This window comes from Phalacrocorax aristotelis, chromosome 1 (genome assembly GCF_949628215.1).
Source record: "Phalacrocorax aristotelis chromosome 1, bGulAri2.1, whole genome shotgun sequence".
Lineage (NCBI taxonomy): Eukaryota > Metazoa > Chordata > Aves > Suliformes > Phalacrocoracidae > Phalacrocorax > Phalacrocorax aristotelis.
In genome coordinates, this window is record NC_134276.1 from 3,138,737 (window position 1) to 3,158,107 (window position 19,371).

Here is a 19,371-nt window from a genome sequence, read left to right on the forward strand (position 1 = left end):
ATTTCATTCCTTAATACTGAGCCGTGTTTCCTGCTGGAGTCTTGAACCACAAGGCTCAGCGTACGTGTGTAACTGAAGCAAATATGAAATGGAGGGAAGGCTTCAGCAAGACCTGACTCTTTTTCTTTCAGGCAGCTAGTGTTGAAGGAGCATTATCTCCATTAACTGCTTGAGAAAGTGAAAGCTGGCCGAGTGACACAACGTGACGGTGCCTGGTAGTGCTTGCATAAGACTTGCTCACCAGTATGCCCCGCTGCCCCTTCAGGGGTATGGATGGACTGGAGGGGTGTAACGTCTCTTTTCCATTTTGCATCTGACTTCAGTTGTTCTTGGCAAATATCTATTAGGCATGGGAGATATTCCTTCCTTAAAACAAAACAAAAACCTATTCGTAATAGAAAATTCTGCTTCACTACACACATGGCAGCACAATTTCTTAGAGAAGAGAGCGCATCAAAGAAAAAGTTTATTTTTAAACACAGGAACAGATTTAGTAGGTGCAGGACAAGTCCTAAAGCTTTTAAAGAAAGGAAGCTTCAAATGTAATTGTGTGTAGTGACATAATCTTCTCCCCGCTATGTGTTCTTTCCTTTTTTTTTTTTCCTCATCACCCTGAAGCTGGGAATTGGATCCAGTAGCGCAGCTCAGACATTTCCAACCTTTTCCCAGCTCCCTGCCTCAGTTTAGTATAGGCTCCTCGTTGCTCATCCTCCCTCTTGTTGCCAAACCCTTTGCCAGGGAGGGAATGCTCGGCGTGCTGCTAGCGCTCTGCTATTAGTCTCTGTGTACTTGTCCTGCAGAAGCTTCCTCCCACCTCTCCTTCCTCTCTTGATTTCTGCCCTGGGCCAGGTTGCATCACTGAGCGCAGGAGGGGAGACGCATCCCGCAGAAGGAACAAGCACTGGGGGACACAGCTGAGTTTCTCTCCTTCCAAAGCAGCAAAATGATTAGGGTTTTTGGTAACCTATTGCCTGTTGTAATCTATGAGCTCTCCCCTTAGGGTGAGACTAGTGTCTGCCAGGCTCTTTCTCTTCCCTCCTATCACTCCTTTTATGGAACTGCTTGTGTGCAGAAAAACTTGTAATTATTTTTTTCTTTTAAATCTACTTTTCTTCCAATAGAAAAAGGAGAGTGAATGTTTACAGTTGAAGATCCTGGTGCTACGTAATGAACTGGAGAGGCAGAAGAAGGCCCTTGGTCAAGAAGTAGCCTTGTTGCATAAGGAGAAAAATAGTTTGCATGGCAGAGGTAAGTGTAGAATTATTACTGATTCTATTGCAGATATTCCAAACCCGCTCATCGGAAGCGTAGCAGCTTAGCTTATGATCATGGTGACCAAAATGAGGGCGATGTCTTGGTTTTTGGTCTGGCTCTGATGTTTCTGCTTTTCTTTATCTGAAGTTTGCAGCCAGATATAATCTCTTCACCGTCTGTGAATTCTGGACAGCAGTTTCTGCTATCCTGACTCTAAATAACTTCCTGCTGTGACATCTCTCTCAAGAAGTCTTAAAGCTGTGCTTAATTAAGATTTTATGAGAAAATCAGAAGAGCTGCACTGTAATGCAGTAAACGGGCTGGATGCAGGCATTATAGTGTCACGAGGGACGTTATTGTACCTGCCATTAGAATCTCATTTTAAGTGTTAAAAGACGAAAACCCCCTCCTAATAGCTTATTACATAAGGGAAAGGTGAAATGCTCGGTGGTCTTGGTATTTTGTTTTACTGGGAAAGTGTCCTATAGTAAAATGCTACATCGCTGTCTCTCTGGAGCTCACCAGAGACTGAGCTACATGGATACTTGATCTGGCTGCAGGATTTCTCTTTTTTTAATACCTAGTTGAGTCTAAAATAACTAGTCACTACTAAAAAGGAGGGTTTCCTCATTTACTTTGTTCTGATTACGCAAATATTGAGGTGCCTTAACCGTATTACTCTACTACTGCGGTCGTGAGGGGAATAGGTGTTAAGGGAGAATGAGGTTTTGTTGGTTGCATTTGGCTGGTGAATGGTGTGCAGAGCATGAAGACAGGTGCTCCTCCTGCACTGTCGTTCCCCAGTTTGGCAGCATAACATGGAGAACAGGCATCTAAGGTTAAGTGGAGGGTTATTGCCGATATTTGTGTCAGTATCTACTTTTAACTTCAGATAACTAAGAAAACTAACTTCTTCCCCTGATTCCTCACGTTGTTTAGAAAATGCATTTGAGACTGAATACCAGAAACTTCAAGAGCATAACGAATCCCTGCATGAATTAAGAAAGGAATGCACTGCTAAGAGGTAAAAGGGCCTATGCTTTTTCTGCAGTTGGAAAGAAAATACAGGCTTGAGAGTAGGCCATTTGAAGTGGGACTCCTGGCACCAAATTCTTCCACATGTTGCCCCAGAACATCTTTTAAGACATCTCTGCTATGATTTGTAGATACCTAAAGTGATAATTAACAGTGGCGAGTCTAGAAGAGGAGAAAACAGTTGCTTGGTTGCACGTGTAGACTATGATAGGACTTTTAGGTCTGCTTTAGTGTACCACAGCTTTGTAATACTTAATTGTCGTTGTCAAAATACGCCCGTAATGTGAGGTACAACTGAAAAAGAAAAGTTAGCTTTGTCTTCTGTATTTTTCTGGTGGAATTACCTAGCTTTTTGGGGGAGGGGAGGTGATATGTGGGAAGATGCTGGAGGGGTATGAGGGCTTGATACCTTTTACTTAAAGCTTTTGAAGAAACTAATGGTTTTGGGATCTCTTTCCCCAAAGAGAACTGTTTTTGAAGACAAATGCCCAGCAGACTATTCGATGCAAGCAATTGCTGTCGGAGCTATCCTATATCTACCCTATTGATCTGGTATGTTTTTAATGTTCTAAAAATCTGCTTGATGTGAAATGAACTTCCCATGTATTACACTGCGAGCAAATATCGTGTTTTATTCATGATGAAACTTGCTCTTCATTCATGCTGGTTTTTCCAGCTTTTTCTTGGCTTTGGTCCTTAGATTGCAAACCTCGTGGGGAGAAGACTTAGGCCAGCATCTCTCGCATAGTCTCCACTATAAAAGTAGAATAGCTGTAGCTGTAATTCAATGGATACTTTCCATTTTGCTTACAATTACATAAAGTAACTCTGACAGTAGGCTAGCTGAACTTTAATGGAGTGCACATGAACAGATGTCAAAATACAGAGCTCCAAAACATTTAATATAACAAATTGATTAAGCTGAAGCTTTTCCGTCTTGAAAAAAATTGCATTTATTTCTCAATTATATGAAATGGGGACTAAAACACTAAGTCAAAGTCACTCCGGGTTTCATTGAATATTTAAGGTGTTTTTTTTCATTACAAAAATGCTTTGTTGCCATTGGATTTTAGGCAGGTTTCTGTTTTCTGGATGTTATTGTTCCGTTCTCACTTTCCATTGTTGATTTTAAACTTACAGAACGATCAAAAGGATTACTTTGTTTGTGGAGTCAAGCTTCCTAATTCTGAAGACTTTCAAGGTAGCTGAATATTCTTAATTTAGTTGTTACAGTTGACACTGCTTCTAAATTTCGTAAAATGAAGTAAACTGATAGCAATGGCTTAGGATCCAAGTTTCTGACTGGAAAGGCCTAGACTAGAAGAAAACTTATGCATTGTTTATTCCTACTTCCGAGCTAGTACAAAAGAAGCTACTGTTGATTCTTAGAAAATTACCTCTGTATTTGAAGACTCAATACTGAAACGGTGGAACAGGTTACCCAGAGAGGCTGTGGTGTCTCCATCCTTGGGGAAGCTCAAAACCCAACTGGACACAGTCCTGGGCAACAGGCTGTAGCTGAGCCTGCTCTGAGCCAGGGTCCAGGACTATGCAATTTCCAGAGGTGCCTTCCAAACTTAGTGATTCTGGAAAATATTTGTCTGACCCAAAAGTCCATCGTGGCTACTTCCAGCCCGTGAATCGTGACGGGGCCATGTGCATGAATCCCTGTTTAATTTGCTGTAGTTGCTGGTGAACTTTACCCAATAGATACCTTGCATAAGTAAGACTTTAAAGCTGCCTGACAGTATGGAGTATTTTACAAGTCAGCTTCTACTTTAACTGTCTACTGTCATCTTGTTGCAGAAGCAAATAGATAATAGGCCTGTCTGTATCACAGTTGTACAGGTAACGGCATGGATTTGTCTACAAATGTTTGACATGGATTGGAACTTCGTTAAAATCCCTTTGAGAATTTCTTGCTCCCAGTCCTTGCTCGCTCCTGAAGGCCTGTAGTTTCTCAGGCAAAAACCTCAAACAATTGTCTGACTCTTTAAAGCTGTCCCATAGGTATTAACTTGTGCTAACAACATGTATATTGGGTGCTACAACAATGGAGGTGTCAACTTTAAAGCAAGTTAATTTGTCAGTATGACGACAAGCAGTCTTGCTTTTTCCTGATCATGCTAAATGTGGTAATGAACTCAGTTTGGTAATTCTTGAGACATCGGTGGCGTGCATCTTCTGGCCCGTTTTCAGTTGATTGGCAGTAATACCTTACAAAAGACGTACTAATTCATTATCAAGGTCCATAGAAATAATTATATTATGAGGGAAAAGTACGAAGCATTCACTTGGTGAAATGCACAGTTGAATTTGAAAACCAGCTGTCTGGCATGTCTTATTTCAGACTCTTAGTACATAATATTTTTTTAAAAAAATAAAAATCAGGCATCTGAAGGATCAAAAAGGTTTATTCCCTAAAAATCAAGTTTTGCTGCAAACCTCAAACACTTTTTACAAAATCCTTTGTGAGAGGGGCGTAACTTTTGAATCCGTATATTGTGTTGTGCTCTAACAGAGCTCAGTGTGATTTCATATTTGTCATTGAACATCATTATAAGCTTAGGAGGTCATCTGAGTTGATTTCACAGGACTCCCCTGTGCCTCAGAAGGGATGGCCGTCACGTTGTTTGTATTGGTATGTTCACTTCCAAAGAAGAAAAATAGAGAAAAAAGAAAGGAAACGCCATTACGTGGCTAAAGGATGTAATTTGAATCGCAAGACCTGTGTGTATTCCCCGCAGGTGAAGCTCTAAGGTTGAAACCTTAAACATCAAATTGAAAACAATGCTTTAAAACAATGGGTTAATCCAAGTTCTTCCTGTAACTGGCAGAGAACAGAGTTCGTACCCTGGGGTCGGTGTCTTTCCAACTGATCTCATTAATGGATAAAGTTATGGAGGAATGCAGCTTTTCCCTGACCCCGGTCGTACATGTCAGCTACATCTAGAGAAATGCAGAAAGTTTAAGAATTGAATATTGTCTTGGGAGTTTTGTTTCACTTTTCCCATGTCTTCTTTACACTTCCCCGCCCAGCCAAAGGTTGAGAAGGGTTACTTTTAGATTTGAAAGTCTAAAGTTGGAAGGCGAACGAGCCACCACCCGTTTTACATTGCCCTTTAACGAAAGAGGCAAATAGCGAACCGCAAACAATTGTAAATCAATCTAAATTTGTTTTAGACTTGCATCTATTCTTGAGTTACAACTTCTGATAGCTTTGTTAATTACACCATTCCCTAAGCAATAAGGATGAACTTGTGCTGAGCCCGCAGTGAGATGCGACCGATGAAATAACTGAATCTTCTTGTTATTGACAGCAAAAGATGATGGAAGCATTGCTGTTGCCCTGGGCTACACCGCTCACTTGGTGTCAATGATATCCTACTTCTTACAAGTGCCACTCAGGTATCCCATAATTCACAAGGGCTCCCGGTCTACAATCAAGGATAACATCAATGACAAACTGACGGAGAAAGAGCGAGAGTAAGTATGTTGTAAATACATTAATTTTCTTTCCTCTAAACAAGAGATCGACAGCAACAACAAAAAGAAACCTTGAGCAGTTTTGGATAGTCTGGAGTGAGACGGAGTTTGAAGTTATTTGTAACTGTTTTCGGTGGCCGTGGGACAGTTGAGTTTCTCATGTTGGAATTCTGTGATCTAAGAGTGTAGTTCAGCTTTGTCATCCAAGGTCTGTTGGCACGCGTGTGCTATTGATTGGGCTTCTAGGAGTGCTAGAAAAACTTCAATAGTGTGTCTTACGGGTAAGTTTTGGCTGCTGGTTGGAAAACTTGCATTTCGTGTTTTGCTACTGGCTATGGGAATAAACTGCAGATGTAGCGAGTGTAGTTTCACTGAGGAGTTACTGCCAGTACTGGACCAGTGGTTGATAAACACAAGAAAATAAATAGCTTTCTCTAACGCAGAGGATTTTAGTCAATTGAAAAAGAGCACTGTAAACTGTTATCTACTGTAAATCAACTTAATAGTCAACAAAGAGATTTTCATTTGTTCTGTAATCGTTGTCTTTCCACGTGTAGCTGCACTATTGTTGTTGTTATGCTACGAGGAAGCTACCTTGCTGTCCTTAAATTCACCCTCTGAACGCCTCCTCCTGTATTTTGGCACTTTGCCTATTCTCCCACTGTCTTTGCACCTGTGTGCTCTAATACGAAAATAGTGGCAATTATTGGTTAAGCTTCACTTTGTAGCCTGCAACCATGGAACTCAGAGGAGTGCAACACTGACCGGCTGTGGGAGGCCAGCTGCTCCGCTCTGATCCTGTGCGCGCAGGGATGGCCGCAGTCAGGCTTGCGGCATCAGTCGCTTTGGCTTTCCATGTGCGGGGTTTGACAAGGGAGCAAATAGAATTGCTGAGGGGGAATGAGTGCTGTGTCCAGTTCTGGGCCCCCTGGTTCAAGAAGGGCAGGGAACTGCTGGAGCAAGGCCAGTGCAGAGCTGCCAAGGGGATCAGGGGCTGGAGCACCTCCCTGGTGAGGAAAGGCTGAGAGACCTGGGCTTGTTCAGCCTGGAGAAGAGAAGGCTGAGGGGGGTCTCATCAATGCCTATAAATATCTGAAGGGCGGGTGTCAGGGGGATGGGGCCGGGCTCTTTTCAGTGGTGCCCAATGCCAGGCCAAGGGGCCACGGGCACAAGCTGGAACACGGGAAGTTCCCCCTGAACATGAGGACAAACCCCTTTGCTGTGCGGGTGCCAGAGCAGGGGCACAGGCTGCCCAGAGAGGCTGTGGGGTCCCTTCCCTGGAGACATTCACCCCCCGCCTGGACGCGGCCCTGTGCCCCTGCTCTGGGTGTGCCTGCTCCAGCAGGGGGTGGGACGGGGTGAGCTCCAGAGGGTCCTTCCAACCCCCACCTTTCTATGAATCTGTGAAATGAATTTGTGGAAAGTACTATCTCTGTTGACAGGAAGCCTGTAAAGAAAACCCCTCTTCTTTTTGGAAACATGCAATCAAAATATTATAATATTTTAACACTAATTCCTGATAGTCTGAATCAAGACGGACGGGTCTCATTGTGCAGTTGGCAGTACTGGGATGCTTGGAAGTGTCTGATTTCTCTTTGAAGCTCAGTGACTTTTGGCAGGACAGCAGAGGTAACTTGCCTTAAGACTTAAACTCGCTGAGGTCTTCCTGTTTTGACACAATAAAATAGGACTATATAATTGTCTTGCAAATTAACTTTGATACCATTCTAATAACTTGTCCAAACACTTCCTGGCTAACTCAGTAGACAATTAATCTGGTTTTGCGTCAGTTTAGTTCTCTAAGCATATGATTATTCGCCTTCCTGGACATCTCCTTCAGAAGGGGAGCAAACTAGAGCATTTATATCTGGAAAACAAATTTCTGAGCAGGGCTGCCTGTGTGTGGGTGTATAAAGATTAAACCAATTTCCTGTTGTCTGAGACAGATTGGAGGGTTTAGGCCTTCAGGCTATAGCGTTCCAAACCCTCATGACTTAATACTTTATTTCACAATAGATTTCTGAAAAGGAGAAAGTTCAGCTAAGTATATGAATCCCTGTTGGGCCATTTACCTGTTCTGCAAGATTTTTTCAGGATTAGCTCCTGCCTGAGACGTTCTCTTCCCAGCTATTGGAGAGTCAATCCCACCAACTCTCAAAGGGCTTTGGTTCCTATAGAAAACCTCAAATGTTTCAAGTTGCAGTTTTCTTTCTAAACTGATAGCTCATGTTTCTCACCTGCTCCTAACTGAATTGAACATAGCAGTTAACATGCGTTATTAAAGTTCTTTATTGCAGTCACCTGTCCTTTAGCAGCTTTTCAAACTCCAACATGAACTGCTGAGTAACTACAGTGTGGTTCTCCCTATGCTCAGTCTTTGCTATAATAACATAGCATCATGATTATTGACTAGGTTAAACATTTTACTTGGCTTCATACTTTTTTTGTGGGCTGCAGGGTTGCCCGGAGATCCACATGAAGAGCTTCTAAAAATTGTGCTTTGGGGAATAGCTGATGTTTTCATTCAAGAGCAATTTCATAAGTACACGAGTTTGTTTTTAATGCTATGTTGTATAAATGTGTTACTTCACTTTCGAGTTTCTTTACCAGCTTTTTAAAGCCCTTTATATTAAACTAGTTAAATATTTTGAGAGCTTTCAGAATAAAAGTTACATTTGGGAAATACTTTTATCAGCTTCGGGTTTGTTTACTTGGATTATCCAGATCATTTAAATCTCAAGGTTCTTGTAGAAGTATTCATTTTTGTCCACTGCATTTCCTGTTTCATTGGAGCTTGAGTGTACAAAAGTGTACTACTAAAAGGCTCTAAGTTTACTCTCATAAATCTACTTTTATGACCTTCTGAACCGCAAAGCTAAGGCAAGAATGTAATTGTCACTAAATATCTCATTAAGGCACTTCTTCAGTGGTCCATTTCAACATCTCTAGAGTGCAACAAATACGTAGGAAGGAAGAGTAGCGTTCCTCAAAAGTTCTGGGGTCTGAAAGATTTCAAAGCAAATGATGGATATAGAATTCCCAAATTTACGCTCCATAGGACAGCAGCATGTTCCTCTCTCCCGTGACAAGCGAACGCTCTTGCTGAATAAAGAACCTAAATTCTTTGGCACTGTTCTTGTGGAACTGAAACCTAGCACTTCATCGTGTTCTCATAAACATAGTTAAGAATGCTGAGATTAAAGTATTTATGATACGTTCTGATGCTGTCTGTCAAGCGCGGCGTTTAATGCTTCTGTTAGTCTGCTCCTGGGTTTTTAAATAAAGGATAGCTTCCAGTTTAGAGCAAAATATGGATTGTGATGTCTGGAGTGAGACGTACTATGTGAAATTGCCCGCCTTGGTGGTGCTGCTGCTGTCATCCTATTCCTTTAGATAGTCTTCAGTTCTCTTTGAGTGCCGACACAGGCCAAACATCTCGCAGAGTAAATGCCTGGATTTTTCTGCGTGGAAGCTGCCGAATCTTTTGAAACCATATCAGTCTCCTTGGTAGTTTTAAAGGGAGTCCGGTAAAGCCTGCTTATGCCATCTGTTTGGGAGTCTTTTGGCACTTCTGTTGACTCAAAGCTTTGCTCAGTTGCTACTTTTTATAACTGAAGCGTCACATGAGCCTTCTACACCTGCTAGTTGAATGCTTGAGAATAGAATCCTCGTTTAATCAAATAGCATTAGACAGCTTGGAAATACGTGTACCTCCCTAAGAAAAATAACTCCCTTTGGAGTTTAATCACCTTTCTGTTACCCTGCGTGTGTCTGGACAAGTGAAATGCACGTTCAGAGAAATTATTTCTGTTGCGTTTTTGCGTTCTCATTCCTCCTGTGTAAGATCTTCAAGACCTTTTACTTCCCTGCTAGCTAGCTTGGAAATGAGAATGCTTTCAAGAAACAGTTTTGCTAACCTTGTTTCTCTGTTGTAATAGTAAACAGAAATCAGGTAGTACGTGCAGCCTATTCTGGCGCATGCTATGCCTTCTTCCCAGCAAAACATATTAAGGGAGGATTAGAAAGCTAGCAGTAGTAAGAAGTAACCACCTCAGAGTCATATTTCAGGTTCGGGGAAAAAATGAAGGGGTAGAATACATGATCTAAAAAGGTTCTGTATTTAAAGGGCAAAAAGAACGTTGTAGTTTTCAAGCATAGCTACTGGAGCACACACAGGCATTTTGGAATTCTCTCTTCTTGAAGAAGTGCAAATTTTTTTGTGTTGTATGTTTAAATGATGAACTTGTTGCCTTTTAATGTTTAGAGGTCAAAAATGTATGATTTTAAAAATGAAATTGGAAAAAAAAACCCAAACAAAACCAAACAGGCCGTAGAGAGTGATGGAGGAAACCTGATTTAGTCTGGTGTATTTTTGCAGGATATTTGGCATTAATTGATCTGAGGTAACAGTAAACTCTGTAAAGGTTGCCTTGGCATTTTATAGTTTATAGGAAGATTTAAGGTCTTTTCCTCTACTCTGCTTGACAAACGGGCACCAACAGGCCAAAGGATACACAGGCAAGCGATGCAGTCATGGACATCTGCATTCAAAGACATCCGACATCTTTGAAGTTATGTTTCATGACTTTTATGTACCTCGGGAACCAAACGGTTGTGTGAGACAGCATAAGGAGGAATGAAACCAAGCGTGCTGCCATGGCTTTCTAAATTATGCTGCTTCTTGTCCTGTTTGAACACATTCTGCTGTCACCAAACATAGGAAATGTCTATTTCCCTCCCGTGTCTTCACAGAAAACAGGATCAAAATTGTATGCTGTGTTTGCAGCTAGAAGTGATGTGTCTGATCCTGAAGTACTTTCCTGGAAGCTGTATCTGTGATGTCGAGTTCCACTGCAAAATTGTCTTTTTCTGGAGCTCCACTTCATCGTTATTGAGAACTTCAAGCCTGCCAGAAGACTGTAATTTCTAGCCAGTTTTTGTCTTGATGCTTAATTTAGGTAGGGGTTCTAGAAGTAGCTGTTTTGAGCCAGGGTTGTGAAGATCTGCTGGCATGAGACTTGATGTGGAAACAAAGCCTGAGTGTATCTGAGCTCTTAGATCCACAGAGGCGCTGCAGCGCTCGAAACAAGCTGCAGTTCTCTGGGTGCTGAAAACATAAAGGCTGGTTTCATTTCATTGCCATAGCCCGTGTGGGGAAGTGTAAAGGTAGGAATAATAAATAGCTGGGTTGTCTTTCAGTGGGATGAGGCGGTCTTGTAGCAACTGAAGTGCATACCAAGCATGAAACGCAGCTGCCCTTGTGGGATCTTCAGAATGCTCCTGGATTCCTTAAGGGTGTAAAGCCTTGAGTGAGTTTATCCTAATACAGCTCCCGCAGAGCCAAAATTGACGTGCAGGCGCAGGGCCGAAGGGCTGCAGCACTGTGTGTGGTGATGTATCTGCATGGCTTGGTGAGTGAGTCGTGAATTCAAACCAGCATGTTGGTTTACCCCAGTTTGAGATGCTTTTAATTAGTTTCGGGAGCCAAATTTCAGGGAATTGGAACAGTTAGGAGTAAGGCGGGCCAGATGTACTTTTAATCTGCACATGTTCAAGCAGTTAATTTGGTATGTTGGTGTGGTATTTTTAGACATCCTCATTTGCGCTGATAAAGAGAACTTCCATTACGTGGTGTGTGGTTCACACAGCGTTAAGTCGTGCCGCCTGAGCTACTGACAGCGTAAGTTCTGAGGTCAAAAGTTTCACTTCTCAGGCCTGTGAGTAAAGCAAAGGTTGTGTCAAAGCCAGTTCTGCTGCAAGACTGCTTCCAAATTACCTTTCTCACGTGCTGTCTTTCAGTTCTTTTAAGCGTGATGAGCCCCATTTACAAATAAGTGGAGATGAGTGTTGCTGAGCAGGCTTGTGGGTAATTTTGGAGCATTTGGAAACCACTTGTTGAATGAGCTTCATCTAAAAGTGGTCCTCACTACTGTGGCCTTGCTCTTCTTTCAAAGAAGGGGAAAATGAGAGTTTCAGCTGTAGTAGGCTTACGAGAGCTGAAGGTGGCTATTGTTGTGCCTAGTAACAGATAAGCTACTGGCAACAAAGCCGCCTGAAACATCATGGCACAAGCAATTGAAGAATAACATTTCACTCACAATAACGTCTTCCAACTCAATCAAAGTCTTTAATCATATTTGGTACTTCAGCTGAGATAATAAAACGGCAGCAGATTTGGGAAGAAATCTTGGCAAACGTAGATGGAGGGCGATGGTTTCTTGAGAAATCTAATAGCTGTCAAAGCAAAGTTGATTCTTTGTGGTAGATTGAGTGTGTGTTAAGTGTTCAGCTATATTGCTCAAAGAATGCTTTTTGCCATGAACTTATCTTGAACTGTATTTTTACGTTCCACATTCTTGAGGATATTTAGCTAGAATCCAGGGTTATTTTATTCTTGGTCACCAAAATAATGCTTTTGCCTTCACTGGGTCAGCAAACGTTACTGTGCATAGATAAGAATTAGATCAGGTGTTCTTTAATGAGTTTAGATACCGTTAATATTATTTCTGGGAACTGGGAGCTTTTACATGCTCCTGGCCAGTCTGAGAAAGCAGATTTTGTTTACTGCAGTAGATGAGACCGCTGACCCCAGACATCTACAGCTGAGAAATGTTTCTGTGAAGACATACGAGTCTTAATTTACTCCCACTGGAACACTATACTCCTGCCGAGATTATTTTTCAAAACATTACTTCATTTTTCAATAAGCAGGGACTTGACCCGTATAAAGTGTCCTCTAGTTAAAAACGGTCCTTCGGTGGCAGGGAGATTTAAAGTTCTGATAGCGGTTGTCTGCGCTGTCCTCGCAGATAGTCTGTGCGTTGCGATATCTATCACAGCGCGCAAGTAGCGAGCCTTGAATTCAAGCTGAAATATGTCACAGAAATGCACAGTCGACGAAAAGCCGTTGGTGTTGCTTGTTTCGTGGATTGCTGGCTGTGGTTTTGAGGTGTTCGAAAGCGTTATTTGCTGAACTCGTAGAATGATACCCTCTTGTATAAATTGGTGACTGTCTTGTCAAGAACTGCCTGACTTTCATAATCTGAGTCTCTTGCTTTCTTTTCCTGTGTTCGGTATGTGCAGCCTGTACATTTTGAAGCTATAGTACGTTCTTCAAGAGCAAGGTCACAGCAGTTACACTTATTAATAGAGAGATGGCAGTGCTTCTGCTTTCGATTAGCTTCTTGTTGAGCTATTCCGATAGGCATTTTTGAAAATACGTTTAATAAAGTTAAACTGCCAATATGTTTTCCTTTCCCAGTGAACTAATTATCTTTGTATTGTGTAAAGCTTGAATGAGGATATGCTTTTTTCTCTTGGCAGTCTGTATTTTTGTCATCAAGTTTGTCTTACAAGTATAGCTTTTTCTCTCATGTAGAAACTAAAAACCATCTCACAACCAAATCTGAATTCACTTGTGAATTGTGATTCTATTCATGTCTTAATCTCATCTTTAACAAAGCAAAGCGCACACTTCTAATCCTTTTTTCTGCCTTTTAATTTGATTTCAGCTTTGCTCACCAGGTGGGGATCTTACTTTTTCATTTAAAACTTCCAGTCGTGCTGATTGTTGGCAGACTAGTTAGCCGTTCCTGGTGGGCTAGTAGTCACCCCGAGGTCAGTTTGTGGCCTCCACTGTCAGATGGTAACTTGATCTAAAAAGGATCCCACGTGCTCTGTGTTGCATCCCTGTAATTGAGAAGTCCGGTGGTGAAGGCAGTTTCATACCGTTGCATTTTAGCTGTGTTGCTTCCAACAAGCACTCAGCTGCTTGGGTCTGCTGCATAAAATCCCTGCCAGTCTCTGCTCTGAAGCTGATACAACTGTGGTGTGGCTTATCTGAGAAGGAAACAGGTTTTGAAGCTGGGCAGCCAAAGCTTCTTGTGCTTTGGTCTTCTGATGGAGCACCAGGAGGTTGGAAGCGCTGGGTGTTTTGGTGCCTGTGGCTTTTTAACAGCCTGCTTTTCCTAACACTTGATCCAAAGTGTCCTGGGGAATAGTGACTTCAAGGGAGCTGGGTGGACAATGGTAGTCCTTCTCAGTTAAAAGGCTTTCAAGATTTGCTTTATTCTGGTTGAGAAATTCCCAGCACTTTTAAATAACGCAAGCTTTCTCCTCTGGATACAACATTCCTTTAGAGTGAGCAAACAGGATGTGGTTGGGCTGGAGGGAAAGCACTAGACCCCCGCCTGCCCCCCCCGCCGCCCCCCAAAAGGGGGTGAGGCTGAAATAACTCAAACTTCAGTAAATATTTAAACCTTGTTCTTGTACACTCCTCATACTTCAGTCGCATCAAGCAAGAACTTGTGACTTTTTCAGGTCATTATCTTATCTGGGTTGGGGTACTTAGTTCTATCCTTGTATAGGGTGTCTTATCCATGGGCTTAAGCCTGAAATTCATAATTTTCTACACTGCCCTATTTTTTGATAGAGCTGTGTGAGGCACAGTTGTTCCCCAGATCTGATGGATGACTCTCTGCTCTCACACCAGTGACTGTTACAGTCACAGAAATTACATCAGGTGTTTTTTTATCTGTATAATAGTGAATAATTGGGTTTCGGCTGCCTTCTGCCAAGTCTGCTCGACAGTCATCTCCCCGCAGCCACTCTGCTTGCTGCCCTTGAAAATAAGACGTGAAGGAAAAAGCCATGTCAAGTTTTGTCAGAGAACAAGTCGGTGGATGCGGTTGGGCAGGAAGTATCGAAGGTACTGCGGATACGGTGACGTGAAAATACGGTGGTATCAGCTCCATTTAGTTGGTGGACTAAGTTTCTGAGCTTCAGTTAACTACTGGATAATTGAATGGTCTTAAAAGATAAATGTCCTTGCTGTTAATTTAGTTTGCAAAGCTACAGATATTAGTTGTCCTTGAACTTTGCATTGCTTTGAAAATTAAGGATATATAACGCAATTCCGAACTAGATTTGGAATTTTTACCTGCGTTTGCCAAATGGGATGTAATATGCCGTTTAAATTGCGTTACGCTTCGGCCTGTGAAAAATGGTTAGATGTGATGTGTAAAAATCGTTATTTTACTGACTTCTTCCCTAAAGAGCTTTCTGAAGTAGAGATTAAACTTTGAGACTTTAATGTAATTTGGGATATGGCAGAAGTCTGAAAAGAGAATAAAAGATCTAAAACATATGGTGTTATACCAAAGTAGAAGCAGGTGAAAGCAGTTAAAAATGAAGCAATTCCTTAAGCTTTAAAAATAGTTTGTATTAAAGACAGGCAGTTATAGACAATAAAAATTGGCCACCAATATATTGGTACACATGTGATTTTCCTGGATACGGAGGAGTTCATAAATCACAGAACACAACAGTAAATGTATTTGGACTTTAATTCTTAAGAGATACTTGAGGTCTGAAATAAAATGTATGGAATAAAGATTCTTTCAGCTTTTCCTAACGGTTACCATCTGACTGAACGAAGAGTCTTGTGGTGATTTACTGCATGTTCATCAAACACTGAAGTTACGATGTAAAACAGCTAAAGATTAGCTGAGGATATAAAATTAAACGAGGTCTTGATGGCTGATAAGTACTTTGCTAAGGTCAGCTGAAAAAGGTGGGACAGTGAAGAGAAGTTCTTAGTGGTTCACGTAGAATAATTAAGACACTTTGAGTCGTAAGAAGGGTAGCCCTAATGCTTAAAACACAGAAATTAGGCTAATTCCAAATTTTTAGCTCTGAAACAGATGTCTAGTTTTCTGGAATTGAGAGCTGTGGGCAACACAAGCAGTCCTGAAGACCTTTTTTTCTGCAGTCAGTTTTCTGATTTTTAAATACATGACTACTAGTGAGCAGTTTTGGTCGGAGACATGGTAGTAGCAAACTTAGTGCCCATGCTGTCATATCAAAAGCAGTGGTTTAGTCAGTAAGAGATGGATTAAACCCTTTCTTTTATTAAGAAATAACTGATGGTTTTAAATAAGGAAATAAATCAGCAAACCTGATTGATCTGAACTGTAGGCATCTCACTGTAAACTGAAAACGTGAAAAAGAAGAATCCTTGCAAGAGGCTTTACCATCTTCCCCTGAAATTCCTCAGACTGGCTTTCAGCAGCACTTAAAGCACGGTCTCCTTCGTCATGCCTTGACTCAGAGAAAATAAGGCAGAAATCAACACTGGAAAGTAATTTAGACAGTCTTCATACCCCAAGGAGGGATGAACCTTATTTAGAGGGAAGTGTTAGCTGAGAGACGGGGTGGTTTGAACTCGCCTTAGAGGCGATACATTAGACTTCTTTGTGCCTGTAGCTTTATGAGTATAAGATGATCTGCTCGCGTCTGGAAGGACAGGTAGTTTCAGTGATGCGGAGCGATGGCTGGTGGTCTCGTGTGGCATGCTGCAGCTTTTGGGTTGGATTGCTGCAGAGATGTAGAGCCTGTAGAAATGTCTTCAGACCCCTGGATGACTGCAGCTGGCAAAGGCAGTCATAGAAACTCCTGGCTGCTCATCCTCTGCTGCCCCCAGACCACAACTGGTTTCAGTTCAAGATGGATTCTTGAATATGTCTGAAAATTGAAATATGCCTTGGGTTAACATTGATATTTCTGTTTAGCTGTTTGCATTTTAATGATTCAGCTGGAGAGGAAATGATGGCAAACAGCCACCATTAGTTTTCCATGTTGACTGGAAATGCATCTATTGAGGTTTTTTTTGTTACAGAAAGACTTTTAAACCAGGGTTGACAATTTAGTACTGTGTCTACATTCTTTGTTACCTTAAAAATGTGATTTACTTCAGGAAGATTGTGCTTTTCATTTCAGATAGAGGTAAAGCTGCATACTTCTTATGCCTAAGATACGTGCTGCTTGACTAGGTAACATGGTAGAAAAAGATCAGGTGAAAGAGTGGCTCCAATGTAACGTCTTTCAACCAACAATAATTCTAACCAACAATATTCTGGGCTGCATGAAAAAGCGTGTGGCCAGCAGGGCGAGGGAGGTTCTCCTCCCGCTCTGCTCTGCCCCAGCGAGGCCACACCTGCAGGGCTGCGGCCAGTTCTGGGCCCCCCAGTTCAAGAAGGGCAGGGAACTGCTGGAGCAAGGCCAGTGCAGAGCTGCCAAGGGGATCAGGGGCTGGAGCATCTCCCTGGTGAGGAAAGGCTGAGAGACCTGGGCTTGTTCAGCCTGGAGAAGAGAAGGCTGAGGGGGGTCTCATCAATGCCTATAAATATCTGAAGGGTGGGTGTCAGGAGGATGGGGCCGGGCTCTTTTCAGCGGTGCCCAACGCCAGGCCAAGGGGCCACGGGCACAAGCTGGAACACGGGAAGTTCCACCTGAACGTGAGGAGAAACCCCTTTGCTGTGCGGGTGCCAGAGCAGGGGCACAGGCTGCCCAGAGAGGCTGTGGGGTCCCTTCCCTGGAGACATTCACCCCCCGCCTGGACGCGGCCCTGTGCCCCTGCTCTGGGTGTGCCTGCTCCAGCAGGGGTGGGACGGGATGATCTCCAGAGGGCCCTTCCAACCTCACCAGTCTGGGACTCTGTGATGTTCCTAAGAGTCCTGTTGATGGTGCGGTTGGGTACCTGTAAGCTTGATACCCATTGGAGTGATATTTCTTATGCAAATGTTCAAAATGACTATTTTAAAACTTAACATTTGTGAAATGTTGCAAGGTTCTTGAAGAACTAAAAATTTAATTCTGTTGTCGATGGTAGGGTGCTGGTTCTGTAGTTTTAGCTTGGAGAAAAGGTAGACTTTCAGCCTTTTCAGTTGTTTTTTTTATTTAAAAGGCTGTCTTGGGATTACTTTTCCTCATCAGAGTTTCTGTGAACAAAGCTGGTAACCTTGCGCCTTGCTTTCTCCTGTTCACGAGTCTTTTGGGAGGGTTTAATGAGGCCGAATACTCTTGAAACTTTCATGTAGAGTCTACGGTGTAAAGTAACGCTGATGTTGACACTTTGCTTAGCCACTCCTTTTAGCTGGGAGTTCTTCCTTTTCCACCCCTGTTTGCCTGGGCAGTTTACAAGGAAATTAGAGATTCTTCCCCTTAGGCTTGCACTAATCTGTATTCTGATACTTGAGCGCACACTTTGGTTTGTCGGTCTTGCTTGAGTTTCATACAAATAAATCCATTTGGTTGTGTAGATCAGCAGTACTGATCTAAGCCTCGACCTGCTCATACTTGTTTGCTTACTTGTTGCCTGTCGGCAAAACCTCCTTATGTGTAAATAAACTGAAACTAGATTGCCCTGTGTACTTCAAAAACCCAACAGTTCTTATAACTGCTTGGTGGTTAGTGGCATTGAGTTGTGTTAAACACGAGACTTCAGTGCTAAGAGTAGTATCTGATTTGATTATTAGGTGCTTTAGAGGGAAGAAGAATGTTTCTTCACTAGCTGCTAATAATGTGCTTCCTTCCGTCTTCTGTGACGGATTTTCTTGGGCCAGGTTTAAGCTGAAGAGTTCTTTATCCAGCAGCTGATGTCTGCTTAGGAAGTGTGGCAGTAATTTAATAGGGGATGGGTTGTAATAAAATAGTTGATGTTAACTTGTTGGAATTCAGATTGCAGATTGAGAGGAGATGCTTGTTCTTGGGAACTCTTCAAGCAGGAGAGAGGAGAGAGTGGTAAGGTGGAGGCAGATGAGTTGCCACTTCTAATTATTCAGAGATGATTGAAAATGCCTTGTAACCGCTTTTCTTTTATATACTGTCTGCTATGAGAAGTGGCAATCAAAACCTCTTACTCTGAGACTGGGAAAACTTGGGTCTTGAACATATTGATGTTAGTAGAAGCCTTGTGCGTGTGCCTTGTGGCTCAAAGCGTGATATTGTTTTAGTCCACTATGGGAAAAACTGTTCTGTCACTGTGGTATCACAAGTAGAAAAATACAACTTCTGTCCAAAGCAGCATGCCGTGAAGTGGGAGAGAAGCTATGTGTCCAAAAATGTAACGCGTGGGTATGTTTTGCAGTTGATTGTGGATTTGCCTCCATTCCTGCATGTGGTACGGCTGGGTAATGCTGGTCGTCTGACTTGTGTCCCAGGGAGGCCTATAAACCAGAACACGTGACTCAAAGAACTTAATAATAACTTTGCATTTGTGACAGTCCTTCAGGATTAAATAAGCAAAACATAAAGCTTCCAAAACAAACGTAAGCTTTTAAAATCGAGAATACTCTTTGTTATCTTAGATCTTAAAGGCACATATTGACCATCTGTTTAGAATCAGTCTTGTGAGCAGTTTGGATCGCTCTCGTGCTGTGTTCTCCACCCCCTGAATTCAGAGTGGGACTTGATTCATTTCAGCATCTTTGGCACAATTGTCGCAGATCCTAAAGCTGCCTTTCCACGTGCCTGCCAGTTTGTTCCCGTTATTGCTATTAGTCCTTGTTCTTTTCCCCAGCACAGGGTCTTATCGTTGCTGACACGTCAGATGTCCCTAAATGAAGCAAGAGTAGCCTTGAGCACAGTGGAAACACGAGGTGCAGAAACAACTCCAAGTGGAGTTAACCTGTTGTAAGTTACTAAAAGTTGTGAGTTTTTTCTCTGCGTCAAGTCAATGTCCTCTGAACTAAGATCTTAGAATCATGGAATGGTTTGGGTCAGAAGGGACCTTCAGAGCTCATCCAGTCCAAACCCCTG

General features: G+C 42.3%; 1 protein-coding gene across 2 annotated transcripts in view; it reads left to right on the top strand.

Annotated features, from left to right (window-relative positions):
- The window catches only part of UVRAG (UV radiation resistance associated), a 104,202-nt gene that overhangs the window by 47,663 nt on the left and 37,168 nt on the right, over positions 1 to 19,371 (top strand). For both annotated transcript variants that reach the window (XM_075112855.1, XM_075112936.1), the window contains exons 8-12: positions 1,122 to 1,248; positions 2,194 to 2,278; positions 2,754 to 2,841; positions 3,430 to 3,490; positions 5,610 to 5,775. In XM_075112855.1, coding sequence (XP_074968956.1) covers positions 1,122 to 1,248; positions 2,194 to 2,278; positions 2,754 to 2,841; positions 3,430 to 3,490; positions 5,610 to 5,775 — 527 coding nt within the window. The remainder of the gene's footprint in view (positions 1 to 1,121; positions 1,249 to 2,193; positions 2,279 to 2,753; positions 2,842 to 3,429; positions 3,491 to 5,609; positions 5,776 to 19,371) is intronic.